General features: G+C 43.3%; 1 protein-coding gene across 3 annotated transcripts in view; it reads left to right on the top strand.

The window, feature by feature from the left end:
• TENM2 (teneurin transmembrane protein 2) overlaps positions 1-15,936 on the top strand; it is an 860,742-nt gene that overhangs the window by 690,738 nt on the left and 154,068 nt on the right. For all 3 annotated transcript variants that reach the window (XM_056867244.1, XM_056867243.1, XM_056867245.1), the window contains one exon: positions 469-674. In XM_056867244.1, coding sequence (XP_056723222.1) covers positions 469-674 — 206 coding nt within the window. The remainder of the gene's footprint in view (positions 1-468; positions 675-15,936) is intronic.

The raw sequence follows: 15,936 nt of genomic DNA, 5'->3' as shown, positions 1-15,936 counted from the left end.
ACTTGCCTGATATTTGATACATGATGAATAAAAACCCTCAGTCAATGAATGTAAGTTGAAATTATTCCTTTACTTTCCCTTGTGGATTTATTTTTATATCCCATTCACATTAGGATGTTGAAAAGGGAGCTTTTAAGGTGCGTAGCTGCCTCTCTGCTCTTACTATGTTTGATCTGTAAAGAGCAATCATGGAATTAAAAATAGGAGAAAAAGGTGAATACAAGATTTCAGATGTCCCAGGGAGTGAGTTTATAGCTTTCTTACTCTTATACTAATTTTACTACATAAAAATTAGTGTGCTTGTACCGCTGTAGAAAAAAATTAATGTGTGAGTAAATTTAGTCTTATAAATTAGGCTTTGCTTCGATATCTAAGACTGCCACACAGTTTCATTTTAAATGATACTGCTAAAAATTTCTACATTCTAATCTAAATCTTATCTCCTTGTTATTGGTTCTTGTCTTCCAGGGCCTTGGGCAATTAGAAACAACAGCATAGATAGTGGGGAGGCAGAGGTCGGACGGAGGGTCATGCAGGAAGTACCACAAGGAGTATTCTGGCGGTCACAAATCCATATCACACAACCACAATTCCTGAAATTCAATATCTCCTTAGGGAAGGATGCTCTTTTTGCAGTCTATATAAGAAAAGGACTACCACCTTCACATGTCCAGGTACTGTATGAAAATGCTTCACAGGCAAAAAATTAAAACTGTTAATGATTATTGAATTTCTATAGAAATGTTATCTGAAACCATAGGATACTTCTATTTTTTTTCCAGAAGGATTCTCTGTATTTTATTGCCTCTGTTCCATTTCATTGGCCACTTGCAATTGAAGCTCCTCCCACCTTTACCTGGTCCTACCACCTTCTGCCATACTGGCTAGGGATGGGCAGATGCTAGAGTTGCCAGGGAGGCTATCACAGTGGCAGCAGCAAGGCTGGATGGCTCAGATGCAGCTATGATTGCCAACCTCCAGGTAGTGGCTGGAGATCTCCCGCTATTACAACTGATCTCCAAGAGACAGAGATCAGTTCCCCTGGAGAAAATGGCAGCTTTGACAATTGGATTCTATGGCATTGAAGTCCCTCCCCTCTCTAAACCCCACCCTCCTCAGGCTCCACTCCCAAAATATCCAGGTATTTCCAAACCTGTAACTGGCAACCCTAGCAGACCCCCCACTGCAGGCCTCAGAATAGGAAGGAGACGGGGGTTCAGACACTGATTAAAGGAAGGAAGCCAGGTTATGACTTCCCCTGGGTTGACCCTTCTTCTGCTCCTTTACATGCCAGCCCAGAGTTTTGGGGAGTGGTGACCCCCTCCCCTTCCCTTTCTGCCCTGCCCACACTTGGCTCTGGCACACTCCCATCACCACACCAGTTGCTGTTGGGCTGCCTGGGCTCCTTGCCGGCCTCTTCAAAGCTGCTGCTGTCTCCTGCCCTACTGACTCCTCCCAGGCTTCTTCCTGGCCAGCACAGCCTCCAGTGAGCTTTCACCAGCTGATTATTTCATCAGCAGCCCTGCCAGAACGTCCCATGTCTCACTCCTGGAGGCTTCCTTCTCCTTCCTCGTGGCCTCAGCTGCATTTAGGGTTGCCAGGTCCCTCTTCACCACCGGCGGGAGGTTTTTGGGACAGAGCCTGAGGAGGGCGGGGTTTGGGGAGGGGAGGGACTTCAATGCCATAGAGTCCAATTGCCAAAGCAGCCATTCCCTCCAGGGGAACTGATCTCTATCGGCTGGAGATCAGTTGTAATGGTGGGAGATCTCCGGCTACTACCTGGAGGTTGGCAATCCTAGCTGCATCTGAGCCATCAAGCCTTGCTGCTGTCACTGTGATAGCCTTCCTGCTGAGCTCCCGCAGGTAAGTGTTTTGCTGGTACCTGGGAGGCTGCCTTTTGTCTGGTGGGGGTAGGTTCAGCCTTGTGCGGGGCCCTCGGTGCCAGACAGATGTCAGGACAATCTCTCCATATTGCTAGACTTCACCCAGATTGAGAAATAGAGGAGAAGATTTTTGGGTTTATGTTTTACAGAAGCTATATGTCTCCAATGACATTTTGTTCAACATGAATAACAGTCTGTAGGATACTGAAGATAGAGTTCACCACACCATTTATTCATTCTGAGTAACATTCTTAAAGATGCAGTTGTTGTTTAATTTTGTATTGACAGATGTTCTTAGTTTCTTTCTTGAAGATAGAATTACCAAACAGAAATTCAGTTCCATCCTCTTTTAGTATGTTGCAGATACCAAATGCCTACCATATCCTGGGATTTCACTTTATTGTTATTTAGAATAAGTTTTTAAACCCAGAAATCTTGGCTTAAGCTTCCTCTTGAGTGTGGCTTTTCCCTGCAGGTTCTCACAGTCCCAGCACTCCGCAGACAAACGCTTCAATCGTTCTTTTATCCTGACTTAAGTTTATAATATTTACATATACATTTAAGCAGAAATTACATTCTAACACTATGCACAGCTATAAATGTAAATGATAGGTGCCTCGACTATCCAGTACTAAATGTAATGTAGAAACAAATAAGTCAGCCTTTCCCATGTCACGATTAAAGAAGCAATATTTGTTTCTGCTGCTCATTAGATTAATAGAAATAATATGAATTTGGCATTTGGTGATACCTGAAAGCTAAAACAGTTTAAAAATTGGGTCTGTGAAAAAAGTGAAAAACTTCACTTGACAGTTCATCACTGATGGGTGCTGATATGCCAAAACAAGTAAAATCCTTTGTGGGAACAAGTCAATAATCAGCAAATTAGGTACATGATTAACTTGAGACTATGAAGACACAATTCCTGCCTGGGAACCCCTATGAGACGGAAGCCTTTCTATATTACTGTTTAGCAAATATTCTAAATGCCTACTTGAGTCAGTCAAACTGATGGAGCTACATGTCTGATCAGAAGCAGCCGTGTATAGTTCTGTGGATAGGGATATGAGTTCCAGAGGGCATGTGAGCTAAAAACAAAGGCATACAGTACAATCTTAGGCAACACTTGATTGTTCATTCTTTAGTGGACTTTCATGTAACGAGATATTCAATGTATGTCTGTCATGCATCAGTAAATGGTCAGACTGTTATAAATTAAGCCATAAATAAGGGATAGTTTGCTGCGAAGAGCTTATATTTCCAAATAACTGTCCAGTCAAGTTGCATATACTTTTGGTATCCAAATACTCCACTTAACAAGATTCAGTGGTGTAGTGGTTAAGAGTGGCAGACTGTAATCTGGAGAATTGGGTTTGATTCCCCACTCCTCCACATGAAGCCCACTGGGTGATCTTGGGCTAGTAATAGTTCTCTCAGAACTCTCTCAGCCCTGCCTACCTCACAAGGTGCCTGTTGTGGGGAGCAGAAGGGATTGTGACTGTAAGCTGCTCGGCCCTGAACAAATTGGCTTTTCCAAAAATAAATCAACCTTCGATCACTGCCTGATTCTTGCCACTCCAGCAGAAAAGTACATGAATCTGGGTAGTAAGAAACTTTTTGTCGCCTTTATTGATCTAAAGTCAGCTTTCGACTCTATTAACAGAGATAAACTTTGGTCTAAGCTGTCTAAACTAGGAATTGATCCCCGTCTCCTATTTCTCTTAAAAAAACTTCACTCATCTACAACTTGCCAGGTAAAATATTCTCCTAAAGGTGACCTTACAGATAAAATTCCTTTGGACAAGGGTGTGAAGCAAGGCTGCATCCTTGCTCCCCTTCTTTTTAACTTATTTCTGTCAGACGTTGCTTGCTCTTTAGATTCCATCAACGGCCATCCGCCAAAATTAGCAGGTAAAACCGTACCTCTTCTTTTATATGCTGATGATACCGCCATTTTATCCTACTCCAAAATTGGCCTCAAACGCTATCTAGGAGCATTTGAAAATTATTGCCATCTAAACCTTCTTAATATCAATTACTCTAAGACTAACATCTTAGTCTTTTCTAAGAAGTGGTCCCCCTTCAGTTGGCGTATCAGGTGAAGAGTTTTAAATACTTGGGCATTACATTCAACTATAATCTGAAATGGGTAGTACACAGAAATAGAGCTATCAAACTAGGGAGAATATCCTCGAGCCAACTGAAGTCATTCTTTTTTTATAAGGGCAACCAATTTGTTCCCGCCGCAGTTAAGGTATTCAATTCCAAAATTTTACCTCAGATCTTACTGTATTACGGTATTCCAATTTGGGTCAATGCTTTCAATCGCAATTTGGAATCCTTTCAAGCAAACATTTTTAGACAAAATCTGGGTTTCCCTCGATGTGTCTCTTAATATGCAATTTATTCTGAGTTAGGCCAAAGTTTGTGCGAAACCAAGGCTTGGCTAATAATGATTCGTTTCTGGCTTAAGCTGTATTTCAGAACAGAGTGTGGTTCCCTTTTATCAATGCTGCTGAAAGAACTACATAACACTACCTGGGACTGTATAATTCTGACCAAATAAAATCTACTGGAGTCTCCCTGGAAGACTTGGCCTCAACTTCCAAGGCTCATATTTTTAAAATTGTTAAGCAACGCTTTTTAGATATGGAACTACAGAGGCTGCATTCCTCTCAACCCCCGGTCTGCTCCTCAGCTGCGCTGGGTCTTATATACAAAATTAACAGTATTCCCCATTATTTTTATAATTTGGACATCCCTCCCCTTCGTAGAGCCTTCTCTCTTGCCAGGGTCAACGCCTTCCCTTCAAGGATGGTGTATGGAAGGTACCATCAAATACCAATAGAGGAACAGCTTTGTACCTGTGGGTCCAATTCCCTGGACACGATTGATCATATACTGCTGGATTGCCCCCTATACCAAATATCCTGTGAGAAAAGGCTTAAAAATTTGATACATTCAAAATATGATCTATCCAATAAAGCAAAATGTCAACTCCTATTAAATGATTCTGCTCCAAAGATTACTGTGGATGTTGCCAATTTCCTGATGGATGTGATGAAAATTCAAAAGCTTGCAAACTTTGATTTTTGAACTCATTTTATTGTTATTAGGTTTTATGATTATTTTGTAACAACTGTAATAATAATTATGCCATTAAAGGTTTCATTGTCATTACTGTAAGCTGCTTTGAGAATCCTTAAGGTAGAGAAAAGCAGGTAATAAAAACCAACTCTTCTTCATATATATTTATATATATATATAATCTAGTATATAATACACACACACACACACACATACTATTAAAATTTCTTAGATTACTTTACTGGGGCTCATTTCATTCCTATTTAGTGCTTTATTTGAATAAAAAAATAATGCTCTTTCCTAGATAAGTTGGCCAACTCAAAGTCCCTATTAGAACCAAGACAAATGGGGGTAATAAGTAGTAGGAGGGGAAAGTCCTCATTTGCTTTATAAAACATATTGATATTTTAGCCTCAGACCAGTGAGTCTCTCTGTAGTTCTAAATTACTATGAGATCATTGTAAGTTCCATCAGAGCAATCCCTTTTATGTGTCAAATGTTGCACTGTGTCACCCCACCTTCATTATGTGCCAAGAAGAGCTGAGACCCACCAACATCCCTTTGTGCCAAACAGCAGCTCAGGCTCAGTTGAATGCTGCCCAGCACAAATAGCGTACCCCCCCCATGTAACCCCTGGGCTGTGCAGCCAGTAAGGGGCTGGCTTGGGCGAACTCCCTTCATCAATAGATGCCTCAAGGGGCTTCAAAAGTTTTCCTGCCCATCTCAGTTTTCCAAAACTTCTATTTTAAAAAACATTTTTGTAAAAAGTAATCAAAGACACAAGGTGTTTTTTTTTTTTTTAATTATTCTCAAATAAACAACCCTGACTCTGGTTGGCTGCCAGCAAGCGGCCTATCAAAACTTACAGTGAGTCAACCCTGGCTCCAAAGTTGGCCAGCACTACAGCCAGCTTCACACCTGCATCCTCAGTTAGGAACTTATCATTCTACACTAAACAGGTCTATTTAAATAAGTGTAAGCTCCCTGATGCAGTATGAAGCAGATGGGAAAAAAGGACTCTTATGGCCAATTTGAAACAGTCCCAAAAAAATTCCAGCCAGCCCCAAAGCAACCAGCTAATCCCATAGTGAACATATCTAGTATACACACACACACATACTAATGCATCCACAGTCTTGATACTTTTCTTCATTGCATCCGAATGTTATATAATTGCATTTCACTCAGCACTACTTGCATTTCATGGTCCCTGGACCTTGCTGTTTATCCCCTCCACCTCATACATAAATGTGTGTCTGGTGAAGAGCCGCTATATGCCTCTGACAGAGTGGGATTCGGGACACAAGAACCTTTGCTGGCATGAAAGCCAGTTACTTTTTGAGGTGCTACTGACTTCTATTTATGTAGGCATAGGGTTGACTGAAAGAGGGCTCCAGTAAATACCTCACATTTAGAAACATATCCAGGCATTCAAAGAAGCAACAGAAGAAGAATCAGAACCCTTCTCCGTTTCTATATCATTTCTGATGGTACATGGAACATCTGGAAATCTCCACGGGGAAAATTTCTTTTTCTGTCACTCTGAAAGTGTCATCAACCCCTTAGTAATATATACCACTTGATACTTTTCTGTGTTTTGCACTTTTATTAGTATTTGATACTTCATAACCCCGGAAAATTAAATGTCAGTAATTATACCCACTAAGTGCAAAATGTCATTAACCTGGATGGCCCAGGCTAGCCCAATCTCATCAAAAGCTGAGCAGGGTAAGCCCAGAACATCTCTTGCCTTGAAAACCCTATGGGGTAGCCGTAAGTCAACTGCAGCTTGAAGGCAACTTTCCACCACCAAGTGCAGAATGAAGGCATAAATACCAAAAACAAGAAAGTGTATAAACCTGAGTAATTCCAGTACTTAACATTGTACTGAGGGCAGTCAGCCCAGCTTCTCCTGAAAATCTGAGATGCTTCAGCAGCAGGCAAGCACATGGGTAGTCGTGGGGATAACTTTTTCCCCCTTACTCTGGCACCTTGAATGCCAGTGCTCTGGATGCTTCCAAAACAGTGTCCAGGGAGGTGGGGAGAAATAGGACTTTCCATCCGCCACTGACTCAGCAACATTTTGGCAATTGTGATAGCTGCAGCAGTAGCTGCTGTCAAAGCCAGAGAGGATTGTGGTGCAGGGAGATGGCTTGAGTGTGGCTTTTGAAAATCCCATGGCATTCTGTTACCAAAACGCAGGAGCACAACAATTATTTTTGTCTTGAAATTAAGCATGGAAGAAAGTGAGGTATTTGCCAGGTGGGTGGGAGATACCGTGATTTAACAAGCCAAATTCTGCATTAAGCCAGGGTACTGATGATGGTTCACTTATTGCTACTTACTGAATTATTAGTATGCATTAGCTAGTGTCTTTTATATCATGAGATAAGATGGTTTCATCCTTAGCCCTTTCAGTCATTTGAACCATAAGGAAGACACTTGTGTCTGATTTATGATTGTCAAACCATGTAACCCAAACTACCTTAAGAGAGCCAGCGTGGTGTAGTAGTTAAGAGCAGTGGACTCTAATCTGGAGAACAGGGTTTGATTCCCCACTCCCCACTCCTCACTCTAATCTAGTGAACCAGGTTGGTTTCCCCACTCCTTCACATGAAGCCAGCTGGGTGAACTTGGGCTAGTCATACTTCTCTCTGAACTCTCTCATCCCTACCTACCTCACAGGGTGTCTGTTGTGGGGAGAGGAAGGAGATAAGATTCTCCTTAAAAGGTAGAGAAAGTTGGCATATAAAAACCAACTCTTCTTAAACAGTAGTTTGTCTTGATTTGGCACTAACTTTATTGCATCTCCAAGAAGTGTTTAACCACCCAGTTTGTTATACTGCTGAGACATAATGCCTTCTCTCAGAAAATTTGCAAGTTAGTGATGATAAAATCTTTAAATACTTGTAATTTTGCATTCATCTCATTAAACTTGTGTTGAGTCACAACATTGGGTTCCTCTGGTTGGCAATGACTCTCCAATATCAGCAGACAAAATCCTTTTCCAACATGCACTATTGGAAATGTCCAGGATTGAACCTCCCACCTTCTGCATGCAAAGCATATACCGTATATACCCGTGTATAAGCCGAGGTGCCTAATTTCTCCCCAAAAATGGGGGGGAAATTATGCACCCGCGTATAAGCCGAGGGTCGGCTTATAACCCCTCCCCCCCCGCAGGCTTACCTGATGAGCTCCTGGTGGCGGAAAGTGTTGTGGGCCCGGCGGGGGCGGCCTTCCTGCAGCCGCAGGAGCCCCCCCCTGGCCGCTCCTGGCGGCAGGAAGCGGCGCGTGCCCAGCAGAGGTGGTGGTGCGGCCCGGTGGGGGACGGGGCAGCCTCCCTGCAGCTGCAGGAGGCTGCCCCCAGGCCGCTCCCGGCGGCGGGAAGCGGCGCGGGCCCGGCTGAGGTGGCGGTGCAGCCCGGCAGGGGCCAGGGCAGCCTCTCTGCAGCTGCAGGAGGCCCCCCCAGGCCGCTCCCGGCGGCAGAAAGCAGCGTGGCCCCAGTGGAGGTGGCGGCGCGGCCCGGCGGGGGCCGGGGCAGCCTCCCTGCAGCTGCAGGAAGCCGCCCCAGGCCGCTCCCAGCAGCGGTGGGGGGGGCGCGGCCTCCCTGCGGCTGCGCGAGTGTTTTGGAGGCCACTCCCGCCCGGGGAAAGGTGCGCGGGCCCAGCAGCGGCGGTGGTGGTAAGTTCCCCCCTCCCCCCTCCCTCTCCCCTCTACCGTATTGACCCACGTATAAGCCGAGTTTGGCTTTTTCAGCCCTTTTTTTGGGATTTAAAACTCGGCTTATACGCGAGTATATATGGTATTCTGTCATTAAGCCACTGCCTGTCTCCAAGTCTTTAGCTCTTCCTGTTCTCTTTCCTTAGCTCCGGCTTAATTGTTAATATTTAAGTATCTAGTTTTGTGTGGTAATGTAGATTTGGTGACAAACAGATGATACACACTTGACTTTGAAGAACCTGATGGCCCTCTGAAATGAAGTTGCCTATTCACGTTCACATTTCAGTCCATCTGACTGAAACATTGTACTGTGAACTTCATGTTTCTCTTACTAGTTATTCGTGACATGGTATTTCTGAACATTTTTGAACAATGAGCCTTCTTCGTGTTAGCTGTCCTCTTCATTTGTCTTGTTGGACTGTAAGGCTATTGTGTCCTGTGCACCTCTAATAATACTGATTACTAATGTAATACATTAATTCTGTTCTTGCCATTGTCTTCAGTCATTTGGCAACAACAACTTGTCATATAATGGCAGCATCAAAAATAGCCCTTTCTCTTCTTGCAGACTTTGACAGGCCAGCTCTTTGTGGGGACTTGTTTTGTCCCTTCCATCTTTATTTCATTACATGAGCGCTCTTTCTTGTGCCTCTGCCACCTTCTACCCGCTTATGACAACTGAAATGAAAAAAATAATGTTAAAATGAGACCTACGGTTAGGAAATTACATTCTCCATTCTGTACTAATTATCCAGCGTGTTGTTCAGGTCAATAACTTTAATTTGGGATTTTAACAAACCCTAAAAAAAAATGAAAATGGGGATCTTATGTAGTATATATTATACTGAAACATATATATCATGTTCTACTTTATTAAGATTTTATAGTTGACCCAGCTTTTCTTTTCCAAACTGTCTACCGCCCCTTAATAAACTTGCAAAGGTTTCTCTGCACATAGAGAAGCATACATGGAAAGGTTCCAACCCTGGAACTAAAGAGGTGCAGCCTTTACAAGTACTCCAACATTTATATTTCTGAATAATGTCTAATTATTGATCCATCCCCATCCAAGAGATGTAGGCAAGCCAAAAAATGGAAATTAAAGGCAACCTATTTTTCCCAGCATTGAAGGAAATGTCTTTTGGAGTTTGAGATGTTGACAAGGGTCAACTTCTCAACACATTCAGAATCTGTGGTCAGAGACCGCATAGTTTCTTCCTGATTAGCAGAAATGCAATGATTGTCTTCCATTATGTGGTCCACATCTCACACTTCTATCCATCTATCCGTGGCTTTAGGGAGAATGTGACATTTCCGGCTAGAACATTTTGTAAAAACAATTCATTATAAAAGTGCATTATATCAGAAGATCAATAGAGCAGAAAAATGCAAAGTAATGAGCCAGCTGGCCAGGTGGTGAAGCAGAATCAGACCTAGGATTTCTCTTTTATGGCTGATTTTCCTTAACAATAAAAACAAAGCACCTTTTGATTGAATTCATTAGCTAAAGTTCATGCAGCACCTCAAGTAATAAAAAAAAAATTCTTGCTTGGCATCTTATAGATATTCTCTATAAGGAACCTTAAGGAAGCTCTAAACAATGCTTTGGAACCAGCAATGTACAGTCTGAAACATAAATAGTTTTAGTGTAGTTCTGCTTGTGCAAGATCTTGTGTAAAATACCTAGTGCTTTCCTCCATAGATAGGTAGATAGAGATAGATAGATATAAAATTCTAAAATGCTGCAAGGGCCCAATCCTGATCAGGCCTGAAAGTTCAGCAGTCTTGTTTCTCCCCTCCACACCAACGTAGCTAGGAGGTTGTTTCAGCACTTGAAAAACCATGTATTGGAGAAGGGGCTGGTTTTTATATCCCGATATTCTCTGCCTTTTAAAAGAGACTCAAACTAGCTTACAATCGCCTTCCCTTCTCCTCCCCAGAACAGACACCTCATGAGGTAGGTGAGGCTGAGAGAGTTCGGAGAGAAGTGTGACTAGCTCAAGGTCACCTAGTAGGCTTCATGTGTAGGAGTGGGGAAACCAACCTGGCTCACCAGATTAGAGTCAGCGGCTCTTAACCACTACACCACACTGGCTTGTGTCCTTGTGGCAGCCACAAGGATGCTGCCACATTCAGTTTGGTCAATAGTGTCAAGAAATGGGTTGAACAATGTGTTGTGCAAGCAAAAATACTAATAAGGGTACAATACATTTGTCCTTTTTTTTTCTTTTTTGCATTTTAGCTTGTACTAGAGCTCTAGTACAAGTGGAAATTTTGCCCTGAATCCAACCCATTTTCAGTTGTCACAGGGTGCATGGGCAGTACAATCCTGAGAGACACTGCAGTGGAAGTGGCCAGCTGCTGATGCAAAAACTTTGCTCTCTTCCTTGGGTGTCAGAGCTAAGCATTCCCTCAGCTGTGCTAAGTGCCCTACTGTCTTTCTCTCTCCACCAAAGGGCACACAGTGCACTCTAAGTGTACATGGCAGAGACCTCTCAGACAATCTGATGCCCTGTCCACTGAACCACGTGATGTCCTGGCTGGGGTTCATGTAATCATGGGAGGGGCTGGGATTGGGTTCAGGGGAAGGGATTTGACCCCCAGTGGGGAGTGGGTCATTGTTGGCAAATGTGGTTGGCATCCTGTGCATCACTTGGAGATCACACTTAGAATACTGTGTACAGTTCTGGTCACCACACCTAAAAAAGGATATTGCAGAGCTTGAGAAGGTGCAGAAAAGAGCAACCAAAATGATCAGGGGACTAGAGCAACTGCCCTATGAGGAGTGATTAAAATGCTTTGGGCTGTTTAGCCTGGAAAGAAGGCGGTTAAGGGGAGACATGATAGAGGTCTATAAAATTATGCATGGTTTGGAGAGAGTGGACAGGGAGAAGCTTTTCTCCCTCTCTCATAATACTAGAACAAGGGGTAATCTGCTGAAGCTGGAGGTTGTGAGATTCAAAACTGATAAAAGGAAATATTTCTTTACACAATGCATAGTTAAATTATGGAACTCCCTGCCCCAGGATGTAGTGATGGCTGCCAACTTGGAAGGCTTTAAGAGGGGAGTGGACATGTTCATGGAAGAGAGGAGTATTCATGGCTACTAGAAAAAATGGATATTAGTCATGATGCATACCTATTCTCTCCAAGATCAGAGGAGCATGCCTATTATCTCATGTGTTGTGGAACACAGGCAGGATAGTGCTGCTGCAGTCATCTTCTTTGTGGGCTTCCTAGAGGCACCTGGTTGGCCACAGCGTGAACAGATTGCTGGACTTGATGGGCCTTGGTCTGATCCAGCATGGCTTTTCTTATGTTCTTATGTTCACTAGGGCTTGTGGATGGGGCTGTGCCTGCGGGGGTGGGTGATTGGCCTTTTCTATTGTATGGGCGCCTATGGGATACTCCGTGGTTTTTGATGGTGTAACTTTCCACTGGTTATGGGGGGGGCAATCCCAGGCTGGGGCTGTTTAGGGAGCTACCGCCTGCCACTCTCCTGGGTCCACCTCTTTCCTACCAGTGCAAGGGTGTATGTTAGCATTACTCCACAGTATCGCCATGCCAGGACCCAGCTGGGGTGCAGCACCACCGAGGTGCTCCACAGAAGTATCTCAGCGTAGCCCCAATCGGCTCCTTGTGCACTTTCACTCCCTCCTCCAGGACTGCACTGTGAATGACACATTAAAGGAAAGGAGCATTGTTTCCTAAGTCCAAGAGCTGAAGTGTGATCTGAAGGATATAATGTAGGGGAAATTACAGTCTTATTTTCATAAGCAGTAAATGCTCTGAAACCAGAAATTCCTCCTCATGGAAGGTAAACTAAAATTTATTTTGTATGTCCACCTCCCTTTACTTTTAGACTTCTCGCTATAGAGACCCCTTATGTTAACAGTTAAAACTATCCATATTCCCAACAAGGTTACATATGCATGTGTGCGTTAAGTGCCGTCAAATCGCTTCTGACCTATGCTGACCCTCGAATGAATGACGTCCAAAATCGTTAACAGCCTTGCTTAGGTCTTGCAGACTGAAGGCTGTGGCTTCCTTTATAGAGTCAATCCATTTCATGTTAGGTCTTCCTCTTTTCCTGCTGCCTTCAACTTTTCCTAGCATTATTGCCTTTTCCAGTGACTCGTGTCTTCTCATAATATGACCAAAGTACTATAGCCTCAGTTTAGTCATTTTAGCTTCTAGGGACTGTTCAGGCTTGACTTGATCTAGAACCAACTTATTTTTCTTTTTGGTGGTCCACGGTATCCGTAACACTCTCCTCCAATGCAACATTTCAAACGAATCTACTTTCTTCCTGTCAGCTTTAAGAACATAAGAAAGGCCCTGCTGGATCAGACCAAGGCCCATCAAGTCCAGCAGTCTGTTCACACAGTGGCCAACCAGGTGCCTCTAGGAAGCCACAAACAAGACGACTGCAGCAGCACCATCCTGCCTGTGTTCCACCGCACCCAAAATAATAGGCATGCTCCTCTGATACTAGAGAGAATAGGTATGCAGCATGACTAGTATCCATTCTAACTAATAGCCATGAATACTCCTCTCCTCCATGAATATGTCCACTCCCCTCTTAAAGGCCTCCAACCTGGCAGCCATCACCACATCCTGAGGCAGGGAGTTCCACAATTTAACTATGCATTGTGTGAAAAAATACTCCCTTTTATCTGTTTTGAATCTCTCGCCCTCCAGCTTTAGCAGATGACCCCGTGTTCTAGTATTATGGGAGAGAGAGAAAAATGTCTCCCTGTCCACTCTCTCCAAACCATGCATAATTTTATAGACCTCTATCATGTCTCCCCTTACCCGCCTTCTTTCCAAGCTAAACAGCCCTAAGCGTCCTAACAGCTCCCCATAGGACAGTTGCTCTAGTCCCCTAATCATTTTGGTTGCTCTTTTCTGCACCTTCTCAAGCTCTGTAATATCCTTTTTTAGGTGTGGTGACCAGAACTGTACACAGTATTCCAAGTGTGGTCTCAACATAGATTTGTACAAGGGCAGTATGATATCAGCAGTTTTATTTTCTATTCCTCGTCTAATTATGGCCAGCATGGAATTTGCCTTTTTTACAGCAGCCACACACTGGGTTGACATCTTCATTGTCCAGCTTTCACACCCATACATAGTAATGGGGAATACTATGGCATGAATTAACTTGATCTTGGTAAGCAGCAACACATCCTTACACTTTAGAATCTTTTCTAGCTCCTTCATGTCTGCCCTTCCCAGTCTCAGTCTCCTTCTGATTCCTTGATTGCAGCCCCCCTTTTGGTACATATGTAGCAGCCCAAAATTACATTGAAGAAACAAGTTCTTAAAGCTAGATATATTCCGAACATATCTATTTGTATAATTTGCATTGAAGGTGTTTGGGTTTTTTACTCTACTAAAGATGTCACCAATTTGAAGAGCACAAATCCTGTTTCCCCTTGTCACATGATGAAATATATTAGAGAATTAATGAATCTGTTGGTGCAAACTGCAGTAAGAGGCAGAAACAATCATGTCTTTGGACTGTTGCTCAATTTGCAAGGTTTCTTCAGTTTTTCATTCTTGATCCCTTTTGCAATTTTGAGATCATGTGGTTGTCAGAAACCCATGATTGAATAAGAAGGTCAAACAAGCAAAAAACCCTGAGGAACAATTCGGTTATCCTGTTGTACCTAACATATTTGGACAAATGGAGGAAGGTCTCAGCATTAGATATGGAAATACAGGGAAAAGCAACCTGCCATGTTTAAACAAATGGGGGGGGCAGTCAATATGAAGAAGGCATTCTGGCAGCAAGTTGCCAACACATATATATTAAATTGATATCTACAGTAAATCAGCTCCAGTGGGTAGTCTGTTTAGCAATAGCTTGGATGACACTGCGGTGAAAGTCACCTGCATCCTCTTGGTCATACCTGCAATCGTGGGATGAGACCAAGTCCCTGCAGCTGTGGCCACTTCAAATGATTTCGGCTCCTTCTGTGCTCTGTTCCTCTTCGATTCTACCAACTGCTGAGCCTGCCTGCTGCCTGAGATAGAATCAGTATTAGACTCAGGGGAGGCTGAGGAGTCTGCCAACACAATCCAAGCAGAGCAGCATGTTGCCAGTGAGAAATGTCAGCTTTTATTGCTACACTCTTCTGTATTGACCCTTAGTGAGCAAACTTTCCAAGCAGCAATGAACTAGTTTTTTTCCCCCAAGGGCGTCATCCCAATCAGAATTTTCTCAAAGAGCTAATGATGGTGTCTTTAACCTCCTACTATTGACACATAGCCTTCAAAGATGCTGAATTAAGGGTCTGATTTGTGTGTGTGTGTAAATTGCTATCAAGTCACAGCTGACTTATAGCAACCCCAGCAATGGGCTTTCAAGGCAAATGAGAAGCAGAGGTTGTTTGACATCGCCTTCCTCTGCAGAGTCTGCCTTGGTGGCCTCCGTTCCAAGTACTGACCCTGCTTTGCTTCTGAGATCTGACGAGATCGGGCTACACCATGCCACCTTCCCTCCCTCTGATTTATGGAACTATGCAAAAAAGAAAAAGAAAAGATGTTAGTTTCATCTGTCATTTTATAAATTTGAGCAGGGTTATTTAATAATAAAATCAGATGTCATAATTTTAGAAAATCAAGTTGAGGGTTTTAATTTTTAAATAAACCCAGAGGAGATGGGAGCTAACTCCCACAGCTGTCTGTGCTCCATTGCTTTGGCACTTTTCTTCCAACTGACTTCCAGTGTCATCTTTCAACCTGGAAAAAATGTGCATCAGACATCACTGCAGAGGTAAATGGGTGATTTAAAATTGGGGTTCCCATATGTACATAGTTAACATGTACAAGAAGACTCCTGAGTTTCAGGTGTGCTCCTACAGCTGCTTGAAATATAATACATACAAGAGATCCCAGATCCTGAATCATTAGCTTTGTCTCTCACAGAGAGATGAGCTGATCCTTTATTATTAGTGATCTCTGTGGCCAAACTAGACATGAAGGTGTCCCTGGGTCTGAGCCAGTGTGAAGAAGAGTTGGTTTTTATATGTCGGTTTTCTCTACCTTTTAAGGAGAATAAAACTGGCTTACAAACTCCTTCCCTTCCTCTCCCCATAACAGACACCTTGTGAGGTAGGTGGGGCTGAGAGAGTTCAAAGAGATCTGTGACTAGCCCAAGGTCACCCAGCTGGCATCCTGCGTCGGAGTGGGAAACCAACCCGGTTCACCAGATTAGAGTCCGCTGCTCATGTAGTGT

The sequence above is a fragment of the Euleptes europaea genome, chromosome 1, assembly GCF_029931775.1.
Source record: "Euleptes europaea isolate rEulEur1 chromosome 1, rEulEur1.hap1, whole genome shotgun sequence".
NCBI lineage: Eukaryota > Metazoa > Chordata > Lepidosauria > Squamata > Sphaerodactylidae > Euleptes > Euleptes europaea.
Note: the sequence above shows the minus strand (reverse complement) of the source record. Positions and strands in the feature narration are given on the sequence as shown.